Genomic DNA, 12251 nt, shown 5'->3' on the forward strand with positions numbered 1-12251 from the left:
CCGACATTCCAACTTCATGTGACCCAGCTTGCCACAGTAATAGCAGGTGACTCTCTGACGTGACTTTGATCTTCCTCGAGATTGGTCTCGTCCTCTGCTTCTGTTGTGACTACGAGTCTCTTCTCTACCCCGTCTATCAAGAATGTTAGCTTCTGAATAAGAACTCGAACCTCGCTCCTTCCTGCGAACTTCTTCGTTTAGAAGGCTATCAGTGACTAGCTAGCCCATTCAGTTGTGGCGTCTTTGGTGGTGTCTTCTCCATCCTGATTCCATGAGCTTTGAAAAACGCTTCAAAGGGACCTCAGTACTCTCCGCCATTGTCAGATCGAACACACTTGAGTTTTTGACCCGTACTTTGTTCTGCTTGGGCTACAAACTCCTTGAAAGCCATCCTTGTACTTCAACTTTACCAACCGTCGAACAAGAAGAGCTTTGTTTCGAGGCGTTTTCTTTTGAATCATGGATTCAAGTTTTGTCCATAATTCAAAAGCATTTGTGTAGGTAGAGACATGTTCAAAGAGAGATCGGTCGAAATACTTACGTATTACGGCAACCGCCTTTCTATTAAGAATTTCCCATGCTTTATCATCCTTTCCTTCCGGCTTATCCTTCATGATGATGGGCTCATGCAAATCCTTACAATAAAGGTGATCTTCCATCATCGGTTTCCAATAAGAGAAGTTGTCCGTCGTGAGCTTGAACATGTCACCTTCAACGGTAACGGTTGCCTCCATCTTCACTTCTTCAAAGATAACGGTAACCTTTCTCTAATACCAGCTGTTGGGAAAAATAGCGGATAATATTTTCTTTGAGAGGTTGAGATGGAATGTAGACGGTTAGTGTTTAAGATAACCTTCTTATTTTTGGGAAAGGGATTTTCACTAAGGCTTGTGTTTGGAGATTTCTTAAGACTCTTAGAACTCTTTATTAAATGTTTTCTCTCTATTGCTTTGCTTGATGTGGGATGATTACAAATGGTGCTAAGCACCCCTATTTATACTAGTAAGTGGAGACTACAAGTTAGTTCTACACACTTCATCTTCTACACACTTCCTTTTTCTACACACTTCTTCGTCTTTCTCCATTTTTCTTTAGATTTTTTTTCTTTTTGGGCTTCTTGGTTATGGATCATAATTTTAGGTTTTGAGATAATGGAGGAAAAAACCAACAAAAATTTAAGTGATGGGGTCTTTTGAGCATCCACCAGCCTTTTATTGTGTGATGCTCTGAGGAAAATTTGGCGTAGTATGGAGAACAATTTACGTAAAGAGACTTTGGTTAGTTATTGGTACATAGGGATATCAGGTGAAGAGGTAGAAAAAAATATCTATTAGTTTTACTTTTAACCTTTTAACTCTTAAGAGAGTTTGATGACAAAAAAAAAACTCTTTTACTTGCTGAATTTTTGCTGACTAATTAATTTTCATTCTTCAGAGAATTTATGATCTATCTTTGGGTCAACGATGGATAAACCGGTTTAAAATTTTATTTATCCGTGTTTTCCTTAACCGGTTTGGTTTCAGCTCGTGAATGATTACCGGAACCTAGGAAATCGAATTTGGTTCTGGTTTTGTTTAGTTTTCCAGGACAATACTTCACATGCAGTTTGTCTACTTCGAGATTTATTACAACATTACACATTAGAAAGTACAACAAACGGAAGGAGAAAAGATAGGGACTTAGACATGGTGAGACTTGTCCGAGTCCTCGAGACTTGTGGGACGAAACCAAGCAGTCTCCTCTAGCACAGCCGAATCTTGGCGAGCAGCCTCCGCTGCTGGACTGTGCTCAGTCGTGGAGGGGCCAAAGACTCCGGTTTGAGGATGAGGAGACCAATATTTCTCAGACTCTGGCTTTATGACATCATCGGGAACTGCACTTGCCTGCAATTCATCCTCCACGTTCTTGTCATACGCCGAGGAGTAACTCCTGCTACAATAAAAGTTCAAATTTAAATTAATTATTTGAATAAACAAACGTAGAATATTTAAAAGAACTTTGTTTCTATCGAAATTAGTCGCACTACAACTTGGATATGTAGATAAAATTTAATTTCCTCAGTATTTTATTTTTCTGATACAATAATGTTCAGTACTATTTTCCTAGTGGGTGGGAGATTGGTTGCTAGGTAGGTGAGACATTGCCACCACAAAATACACAGAACAAGCAAAAAAGAAATGGATTCTTATTATAAAGACGGGGCGGGGCCATTATAGATTTTGTTTTTGTTTTGGTCTTTGTATATCATTAAAGATAGAAAGTAATGTTAGAACAGAAAGACCAAATTTTTTTTTTTCAAATTGGGGTACTTACCTTAGTTGATAACCTTCAAGTATCTGAGTTTTGCATTTTGGCTGGCTAGATCCTAATTCTTCAATCTTTCTCAAATGTTTAGGCTTTTCCTTGTGAATATCAGTATCATAAGCTCAATTGAATAAACACATCATCCCTTTGTGACGAGTTCGCCCTAATAAACCTCGCAGGCACAATTCTCGAGAAACTCCTTTGGTCACCGTTTCACGGCGCCGGCGGCGCATCTTCTCGCCGGCGTCGCCTCTGTTTCCTTCCTCTCATGCTTCTCTTCACTCTGGTCTCTGTCTACTTAAGTTCTTTTGGAGTTTTTGTGTTGTCTTTTCCGTGCTCGGCTCCTCCCTCCTTTGAGATGACTCGTATGGCATTCTCTGGCGGTTTGGATACCACCGGAATTGTTTGTTTCTCCGGGGGTTCCCGGTCTACATCTCGTCCAAGCGTTTCCTCCCCTCGCTGCAGCCTCTACCTTGGCTCCTCGCTTGTCTCGTGCAGATCTGCGAGCCTTGTCTCCATCAACGTAACTCAGAGACTCTCCACCGAAGATTTTCGATGGATCTCTTCCTCCCTTCCACCGCAAGTCCTCCTTCCTCCTTTAGCTTCCGGTGACCGAACGTCTGCTGTCTGTGGGGCTCCACGCTTGACCAGCCGTTCAGATCTGGAAGCATTTTGGTTGATATGGACAACCACCACCTCCATCCCGACAACCACCACCTCCATCCCGACAAGGTCCCGTTTTGAAAGACTCTACTATGGATACGGCGAGGTCCGACGCGCTGACGACAGTTCTGCTCCATCTTCGATAGATGGTGTTGTGAGTCTTGTCGACTCCGGGGAGAATAGCTTACCATCAGCTGACATGCCGTGCTTCATAACCGGCGACTGCCCCTTCAACTCCGGCAAGAACCCTAAGCTTTCAAGTCTCCCGATCAAGCAGGCGTTCAGTTCAAAGCCGAGAATGTTAATCTTATGGGCATGGCCCTGTAAGATCCGTGAATCTGTTATTCATCTTGCTGGCCCACCAAATCTTAAACCCGTGTTTCATGATTTGTTAAGTGTGGCAAAAATGCAAAGGATTTCCGGTGGGTTCACGGGGGTCTTTATCTTGAGCTTAATGCCATATTTCCCTTTTACGAAGAATAGTTTGCCGGTGGGTTCACCGGGTTGGTCTCTGTCATCACCATACCTCCTTTCTATGAAAGGAGAGGAATTCCCGAACTCGTTGTTGAGTTCCCGGTTTCAGCTTCGTCTATGAGAGCTGGTCTTCAAAGTCATTATATGTGACTATTTCTATGCTGTCCGATTTTGTCGTGAAGACTACCCCGACGCATTCAAGCTTCGTCTTGAATCCGTTGTCATTTTCATTTGAAGAATTATCTTGTTTAGTTTACATTGTTGTAGTTTATGTTTTCAATCAAAGAGGATGGTTAATTCTCTCTAATCGTTGTAGTCAAGCAGTTTGAAGAGTAATGGAATTAAGTTGTGTTGAAAAAAAAAAGAAAGTAATGTTAGAACATGACATGGTCAGCCATCAAAGTTTCTATCGACTAAATCTTCAAAGCTGTCGGTCCAATTCTTATCTTATCGTAATCTCACGATGTTAAAAAGTAACCAGCCACGTCACGTCTACTCATCTAAACAATGAATTTTCTGTAATGGACTGTCTCAAAAATATAACTAAGACTATGTTTGAATTAAAAAAGGAAAATTGCCATAGAAATAAATAAATACAAAGAATGAAAAGATGGAAAATCATTAGGTTACAGTTCAGAGTTTTTCAACTTTTGTTTGAGTCAAGTGAAGGATTCGAAAAGTGTTGGTAAACTACAAATACAAGCAATGTGTCAGAACCTGAATCTGATATATGCTTTGGTATTATCCATTTAAGCCAAAAGGCATATGCCATATTTTTCATGCACTGTACACTTGTACATTGCTTGTGCTTTCTGTACGATTCTTTGTAGAAAAAAGGTAAAAGGATCTCTTTCATGCGCTGTACACTTGTACATTGCTTGTGCTTTCTGTACGATTCTTTGTAAAAAAGGTAAAAGGATCTTTTTTTTCTAAAGAGTTTGAAGGTTTTAGTACACTTGTACCAAAATCATATGATTCTTTTTCAGATCCATTTCGTGAAAATTAAGCAAGTATGGTACTATTTGGAAAGAGAAAAAAGTTAAAATATATGACACTGAAAATAATTTTTTTAAAAAATTGTATTATATGATTGATCTGAATCCTTAGCTCTTGAAAAAACCCGATATATGAACTTTCAAGATCTAGGAATACTGGAATAGTATCTTGAATTTAACGAAGCCGAAGAGTAAAATATTTGGACCAACAATGATACTAAACAAAGAGACTTAATCAAAACCAAACCTCTAATCTATAACTTGTTTTATTTTTGTTTGAACGAACCTTCACCAAACCTCTAATCTAATATGTCTGACGTTAAACCAAAAAAGAAAGAAATCTAAGGTGTTTATATTAGTTTTACCAAAATAAAAAATTCTACTAATACACTGTTGGGAAACATATATACTTCCACAGGAAAATGTAGTATTTTCTCATTTTATGTCGCTAATGTTTATATATCTTTTAACTTAGGTTCAAAGAAACATCAAATAAAACTGTAGAATAAAAATATACAGTGTGTGTGTGTGTGTTTGATACCTTGAAGTGAAGGGAGCAGACGCGGTGGCGCGTGGGAAGACGCTGTCAACGAGGTGCTTCTTTAAGCCGGTGATCAACTGAAAACTCTTTGATCTGGTTGCCATATACAACTCAGTTTTTCCTCCGAAGATCTTAGATGAGAAGATAGATTTTCTTGACTTATTCCTTTTTGTGTGTGTGATAGTTAGTATGATGACTTAACACAGGTTTATTCTGTACGTATATAATGCTCTTGAAGAGATAGAATTAGGAGACAAAGCACAATCTGATCCGCGTGTCTCACCTACCAAACGTCGCCGTTTCAACTTCTTCTAACACCGTTACTTGACGGATGGACGGTGTGTGAATAAAGACCTTCTCGGGCTTTATAAAAACGGCCTATTTTAAGTCTTTGTAATTATTTGGGCTGAAATTAGCTTGGCCCATTAACTTCTTCATTTTGAGCAACGTGCGACACGTGTTTCACGTTCCTTAACCTCTTGTCTGAAAATTCAAGAACAGATACAAATCTGCCTTTGATCGATCAGTGAGAAATGGCTCTCGAATGGGTTGTGTTAGGCTACGCAGCGGCGGCTGAAGCGATCATGGTCATCCTTCTGACGATGCCGGGGCTCGACGGTCTCCGCAAGGGATTGGTCGGCGTCACGCGTAATCTCCTGAAACCGTTTCTATCGATAGTCCCTTTGTGCCTCTTCCTGTTGATGGACATCTACTGGAAGTACGAGACGATGCCTTCGTGCGACGGAGACTCCTGCACGCCGTCGGAACACCTCCGTCACCAGAAATCGATGATGAAATCCCAGCGAAACGCGCTTCTCATCGCGGCCGCGCTTGTGTTCTACTGGATACTCTACTCTGTTACTCATTTGGTGGTTAAGATCGAGCAGCTTAACCAGCGGATCGAGAGGCTCAAGAGCAAGGATTGATCGTATCGTCCTTCGAGTATCTTTTACTGCTTTTTTTTCTGTTTTCTGTTTGTCTTTTACTGATTGAAATTGAATTTTGATTTGAATGAATCATTTATCTTATGTCACACTCTAGTCTCTTTTATGCTGATGCTGACTAGGAATTAGAACACTTGGGATGCAATTTTGGTAAAGTAAGGATAGAACGTTCTTTTTGTTTAGTTTTGTTCAATGTGAGTTCATAAGTAAATAGTATGTGATTGATAGATGCTAGAATAGATTATGAATCTTAGATTGGCCATTACTGAACAGTGGACATTCTACACAAGATGATGGAATGGTGTAGAATAGACAAACCTTAATTGTTTTTGATAGATGTACGTAGATTGTGTATTGTCTATTGTTTCTTGAACATCTCGTCCAAGAAAATAGAAAAAGATCTTAGTGAGAGTAACTCAACACATAACCATACTAGCCCTGAGCAGGAATGTAATACTTCAAAGATTTCATCAAACAGTTTGGGAAGTATATATATATATATATCTTATATATTAAAACAGATTATATATTAAAACAGAAGTCACAACTTTGATTCATATGTGATTTTTTTTAAAAATGGACATAATAGACATATTCATAGAAAGTCATATTATATTTAATATATAATCTTATTATTTAAATTTTAGGCCTACCAGAAATTTTTGTTGGACTACCAATAATTAGATTTAAACGATAGATGATCTATTGGATTTATAGATAGTATAAATTAAATAGATATAATTTAATGTTGTAATACTATACCTCTATATGCTAAATATTTAAATATTTGTCGATGTTAATTTTTAAAATTATAAAGATTTCTTTTTTTAAATAACAAAAATCATATTATCTAACAATGATTAATATTTACTACTTTAAACCAATGAAAACAAATTTTAAACTATATAGTTTATTTTAAAAATTAAACAAAAACTAAATGTTTAATTATTTAATCGATAATATAAATCTATTAAGCGAAAAGTTTAATTTTTTAAAAACTTTTTAAATTTGTGAAATGTTACAATATCTTTGAATATGACAATAAAACAATATTTTACTAATCTTTATATATATAGTTACTATTTTAATAATGAAATAATAATCCGAAATATATATATAGAAAAAGATACAGATACATGTGAAAATTTGAAACAATCTATTCAATAAAAAAAATATACAGTAAACTTATTATGTTTTAAAAAATTGATAGATACATATATATTATATTATATACCAATTTAGAATTGAAAACAAAATATTTATATAAAAATAAATGAAAACAAAAATCTGCGCGGTTGCGCGGATCGAGATCTAGTTATATATATATTTTTTAAATCATTTAACAGTTTCTCTGCTTGTGTTAATGTCTCTAAATTGAGACGATGATCTCTGTAACATTAGCATAATGTTATAGCATAAATTTCTTATAATTTTTTTTATCATCAAGATAAATAGACTTTATTAAGACCTAGGTTAGGATGCATGTAAACAGAAACGGATACGTGGAAACGAAACGTTTCGAAACGTGAAAACGTGATTATTGATTTTTTGTTTTGTTTTGGAAACGTTTTAGAAACGTCTTTAAATATAAATATATATATATATAATTAATATTTGCATTCATTTTTATTATGGTTAGCATATCTTAAAATATAAATAAACAAATATCCATTTTATTTAATCATACGAAAATAACATAAATCATCATTAAACATTAAAGTCATATAAAATTCAAAATAACAAAACTCATTACTTAAATATTAAATAGCTTAAATAAAATAAAAATCATAAAAATAAGTCAAATATCAATAACATCATCTTCAACCTCATTTTCATTAGCTCTATCAAACATGACCACTATCAAAATAACAAACTAATCCTTATATTTATTAATTATTTATACAATTTGTTCTAAAATAATAAAAAAAAAGAATTTTTAGCGTTTCCAAAACAGAATCGCGAGTTTTCAAAATAGAAAAGTAAAGTTTTCATTAAATTTCCAAACTGAAATTTTTTAAGAAACGGGTTTCCAGTACATTTACGCGAGTTTCCGAGAGATTCCGATTCCGAAACGTTTCTGAAACATGAAACGGACCTTCAACAGAGTTTCCATGCAACATATTTAAGAGTGCTAGCCAAAAAAAATTATAAATAAATCCCTAAAAATGTAGTACTGCATATGTTAATTGACACTTTATTTTAAGTTTACTGCATTGTTAATTGACTTCTTGATTCGATTTGCGTAGCTCATGATTTCATTATGTTTTTATTTTTTGGTTTGTAAATTAATCATGTGCTACGGGGCCGGTCTACTCGAAATAAAGTTTGTTTATCTCAATCATGGCCCAAAAGTCCTGAATCTGTTCAACGTAGTTCGACACGTATCTCTAGGTTCATTACACTCTCAGTCTCAGTGACCTCGTTATTCGTGTCATCTGCTTTCTCCCACCACGTACCAAGCATCCAGTCTCCATCCATTTCTCAACTCTTTCCATCTGTCACTATCGGCCACAACCATTCCACAAAATATCATATCCCGACCTGAAAACTATTATATAACGACCGCAAGACCAGAACCCATGTTCATGGGCGTGATCATGTTGCTTGAGAAACAGATTTCACAAGATAATGTTTTAAATTTGAACATTTCAGATAAAAATAAGCATTTATTAAACATTTCAGACCAAAAATCTACCAATAAAGTATGCTTACGTTTATCAAATAATAATAAATTGTTTGTATAAAAAGCCACGGTTTTTGTTATCAAGTTTTTGATAAACTAGAAGCGGCTTTGAGGAAAAACATGCACTATCAAGAACAGATGGAGTCTCTTATGTTGGGTGAAGAACGCAGACGCGGAAATTGCGCTAGGGACGCAGATGCAGATGAAGGTTTTATATCTCCCTCTTCTTTTCCAAACTCTCCTGACGATTCGGCCCGTCGTGGTTCATTTTCTTTAAGGTAAGGAGAATCAAGTATTTTTTTGGTTACTCACCAATATGCAGAGGGCTTTTAGTAGAAATTTAATTCTTTAGGAGTATAACGCGAAAAGTTTTATTTTCAGGGTGATTCAGTAGATACATAACCACCTGTTATATGAAAATAGTATTTCATTTTGTTCCGAACGCTTTGTATATTTTGAAAATTTATCCCATATTCTTATGTTTGGAATTTTAACAACAGGAGAGGACTGTCTAAACATTACAAAGGTAAATCACAATCATTCACTTCGTTGTCGGAAGCGCTAACCGTAGAAGATCTCGCGAAACCTGAGAATCCTTTCAACGCAAAACTAAAGCAGCGACGGGAGAACCTTCACTGTCGTCGATTCTCCGGACCTGGCGGCGCATCAGAGAGAAACTTAGGCGGCCAAGATGATTTCCTAGCCGGAAACGATAGGCCGCCGCGACTTTCTGGTAACAGGCCGCCTAGAGCCCAGACGCTCTCTGCCGCTCATATATCGTCTTTGGTTACTCGAAGCTAAACCGAAACGTTTTATAGATTATATTCTCTCTAAAGGAACTAGGTTTCGTTTGGGACGATGTTTCTTGTAGCGTACGTCTTCTAAATTGTATGTGAATATGTATAACTTATAAGTATTTTGACTTCGTAGTGTAATTTTAGTTTATTTTAAATTAGCTGCCTACACTTCACCGTATATACAAGAGCTTTGGGGAACTTTAGAAACACCAAAAGCTCTAGGACAATTTTGTACTACATAAGAAATATTTCCAAGAGTAAGAAATAACAAGAATGAGATGTATATGTATGTTATTGAATAGTATACTGTATACACACAGCACTTTTTGAAGTCATATATAAATCAATAAAAAAATTAAAAGCAAGAATCAGAAGAAACTGGCAAGATATTTCTAATATTTCTGGGCCATTAGACTGACAAGATCAGTTAGTTTTTGTCTTCGTGATATTCTCAGCTCTTTGTATCCAAGAATCGTGGTCCTCTTCAATGAACAACGTTCTCTCTTCCACATTGTGATTAATAGGAAGAGAGGTGTTACAACACACGGTGACTGATCATCTTGGAAGTAAGTGAATTTACATTCTTTGCTTTAGGTTTTACTATATAGGTTTTAGGCTATGATCGTTGATCTGCGAGCGCAACAAAAAGTAGACTAAAAGGTACTCGTACCCATCATATTAGAGTAAATTTTCTCACTACTTTCCTGGAATGGAAATATTATCTAGGAAAAAAACAAATGATAGAAAAAAATGTTTACTCCAAATATGGTGGTCCAGTGTAAAATGATTTACTCCAATTTACCACTCAGTTTTTACCACTTGTTTAAGTGGGAACCCATATTATTTAATAAAAATGATTTTTTTCTTATTCTAAAAAGTATAGAGTATGGTGGAGCCTTCGTCTTAGAATGTGTCCTTTTATAAGATGTTTAAGAAAAAGAACAGCAGTGTTTTATAATTAAAAATAATAATCCAAAACAAGAAATCACAGAAATAAACTTAAAAACAAAACTATAAGTCTAAATTTAACCTTTTATAGACCAAAAAGTCCAAAAAATTATCCTAAACAAAGTTTGCATCAGCTATTGATGTAAGAGCAAAACTGCTTGACGGAACTAGTAAATAAAGAATCGCTGAACTGTTTAAAAACGGCTTGTGTACAGTCTTCATCGATCTCAACAATGGCCTTGCAACATTCTGGCCCTATAGTTATCTGACGGTTGAAGAATGACCCGAATATCTCAGCCATGCAGGCCTCTCCGTCTCCTAGGTCAGGGAAGCACCTCCTAGCTAGCTCGCTGTGATTATCTCTACCGATTATTCCACCAAATATAGAAGGGAGCGAAAATGGAAGTGAAAATGGAATGGGAAGGGGAAACGGAAACGGAAATAAGGAGAATGATGTTACGGTTTGAGGTGAAAGAGAGGATGAGGTGAGAAGAATGACTATGAGCGACACTGATTTCATGATGATGATGATGCAAATGTTGATATAATATAGGAAACAAAATGTAAATGAGATAGTGGTTTTGATGCTTCGATCTTGGTGAAGCCTTGAGATAGTTTTTAGGGTTTTGTATTTATAAGAGAGAAAAGGAATATAAAATCTTAGATAGGAAGATCTTTTGGTTGCACTAAAATATGAAAGAGATCTTTCAGTTGCATTATTCTAGCGTTTATAAAAAACATGCAGCAACGAACTATATGAATTCACTCTATCGTTCACTTATCGCATGTCTTGAAATATCATGTAAAAAGGTTAGATTATTATTATTTATTATGAGATTATGGCTATAGTCCATTATGATATCCTTAGAGAGTAAGAAAAAACACATGAACCCGACGTTGGTGGTCGAGTGGTGTGAGGCGGCTCGCAATGGTCCTAAAGGCCGCGAGTTCGAACCTCCCCCTCAGATATACCCCTACGCCGGGCCACCCGGGCTCACCCTGCTACTTCTGGGGTAGAAATGACGTGGCTGTTGCGGGCCTCGAGAGATGTCTGGGCCCCGGCCTGAGACCCTCGGTTAACAATAAAAAAAAAAAAAAAAAAAAAAAAAAAATGTATATATGAATATNNTATATATCCAATCAGCATTGAAGTTTGAATTTGGCTATCAATTCAAAAGGTTTAGCCCTTAAAGCAACAATCCCCGTGGATGGTGGAAACGTCTCGGCACTAGAGTCAGAAGTTTCTCAACGGATCAAACCAAAAGTACATGTGTTCTCGAAAATCTTTGCATGATGTTGGACCTTTTTTTTTGTGACACAAACGATTATATTAAATCTAAAACGAGTTTAAGCGATTACATCTGGAGCTATGCTCAACGGTAACAAGATAATAACTGTGGGAACCGAAATACGCACTGTCGATTTACGTTTAAATTAGGAAACTAGAAAAACCCTAATTTCCCAGAGGTCCCGGATCTCTGCGAGAGCCGACGGCAAGTGACCAAATATATGCGGGAATCGTGAAAAGATAACAAACGAGTTTAGAGAAAACAGTAGATCTTATTTCGAGTCCGCGTAAGAGCGTTGCGACTATTACAAGAGATCATAAAAGCTTTGGCCGCAAAGGCTGTCAGCGAGTTACCTAGTTCTAGCGGCCTAAAAGCTCAAATCTAGTTGAGTCGCAGCTCGATAACAAAAGACGAAGAAAATACAAAAAAAAAATTTGATTGATTTCGGACTGAACCTTATGAAAGGCTGCCTACGTACCCCTTTCGAGGATCAAGCCGAACGTAGTTCAAGAGTGAACCAAGATATTGAACTGCTTGTGCGCGTTCGTCTGGTAATCGGGTGCAAGTAATGGAAACAGAGCATGTCGAGAATAATGCCTCAGAGTTTCTAAGT

General features: G+C 36.5%; 4 protein-coding genes across 5 annotated transcripts; 2 read left to right on the forward strand and 2 right to left on the reverse strand.

The window, feature by feature from the left end:
* Window positions 1-1527: 1527 nt before the first annotated feature.
* LOC106328321 lies at window positions 1528-5212 on the reverse strand. 2 transcript variants are annotated; one of them, XM_013766745.1, is made up of 2 exons: window positions 4978-5212; window positions 1528-1932 (listed from the first exon to the last, which is right to left on the reverse strand). In XM_013766745.1, the coding sequence occupies exons 1-2, from the start codon at window positions 5079-5081 to the stop codon at window positions 1680-1682; spliced, it is 357 nt and encodes a 118-aa protein (XP_013622199.1). In that variant the 5' UTR covers window positions 5082-5212; the 3' UTR covers window positions 1528-1679. The 2 variants fall into 2 exon arrangements, with proteins under 2 accessions (XP_013622199.1, XP_013622200.1); XM_013766746.1 differs by having other exon boundaries at window positions 1528-1929; window positions 4978-5206.
* Window positions 5213-5331: 119 nt separating this feature from the next.
* Window positions 5332-6010, forward strand: LOC106328320. Its single transcript, XM_013766744.1, has one exon. The coding sequence runs from the start codon at window positions 5511-5513 to the stop codon at window positions 5901-5903; it is 393 nt and encodes a 130-aa protein (XP_013622198.1). The 5' UTR covers window positions 5332-5510; the 3' UTR covers window positions 5904-6010.
* Window positions 6011-8724: 2714 nt separating this feature from the next.
* On the forward strand, window positions 8725-9405 carry LOC106334374. Its single transcript, XM_013772665.1, has 2 exons — window positions 8725-8882; window positions 9105-9405. Exons 1-2 carry the CDS (start codon window positions 8725-8727, stop codon window positions 9403-9405), a joined length of 459 nt encoding a protein of 152 aa, XP_013628119.1.
* Window positions 9406-10413: 1008 nt separating this feature from the next.
* Window positions 10414-10948, reverse strand: LOC106334064. The gene has a single exon (XM_013772419.1). The coding sequence runs from the start codon at window positions 10867-10869 to the stop codon at window positions 10480-10482; it is 390 nt and encodes a 129-aa protein (XP_013627873.1). The 5' UTR covers window positions 10870-10948; the 3' UTR covers window positions 10414-10479.
* Window positions 10949-12251: the final 1303 nt, after the last annotated feature.

Source organism: Brassica oleracea, chromosome C3 (genome assembly GCF_000695525.1).
Source record: "Brassica oleracea var. oleracea cultivar TO1000 chromosome C3, BOL, whole genome shotgun sequence".
NCBI lineage: Eukaryota > Viridiplantae > Streptophyta > Magnoliopsida > Brassicales > Brassicaceae > Brassica > Brassica oleracea.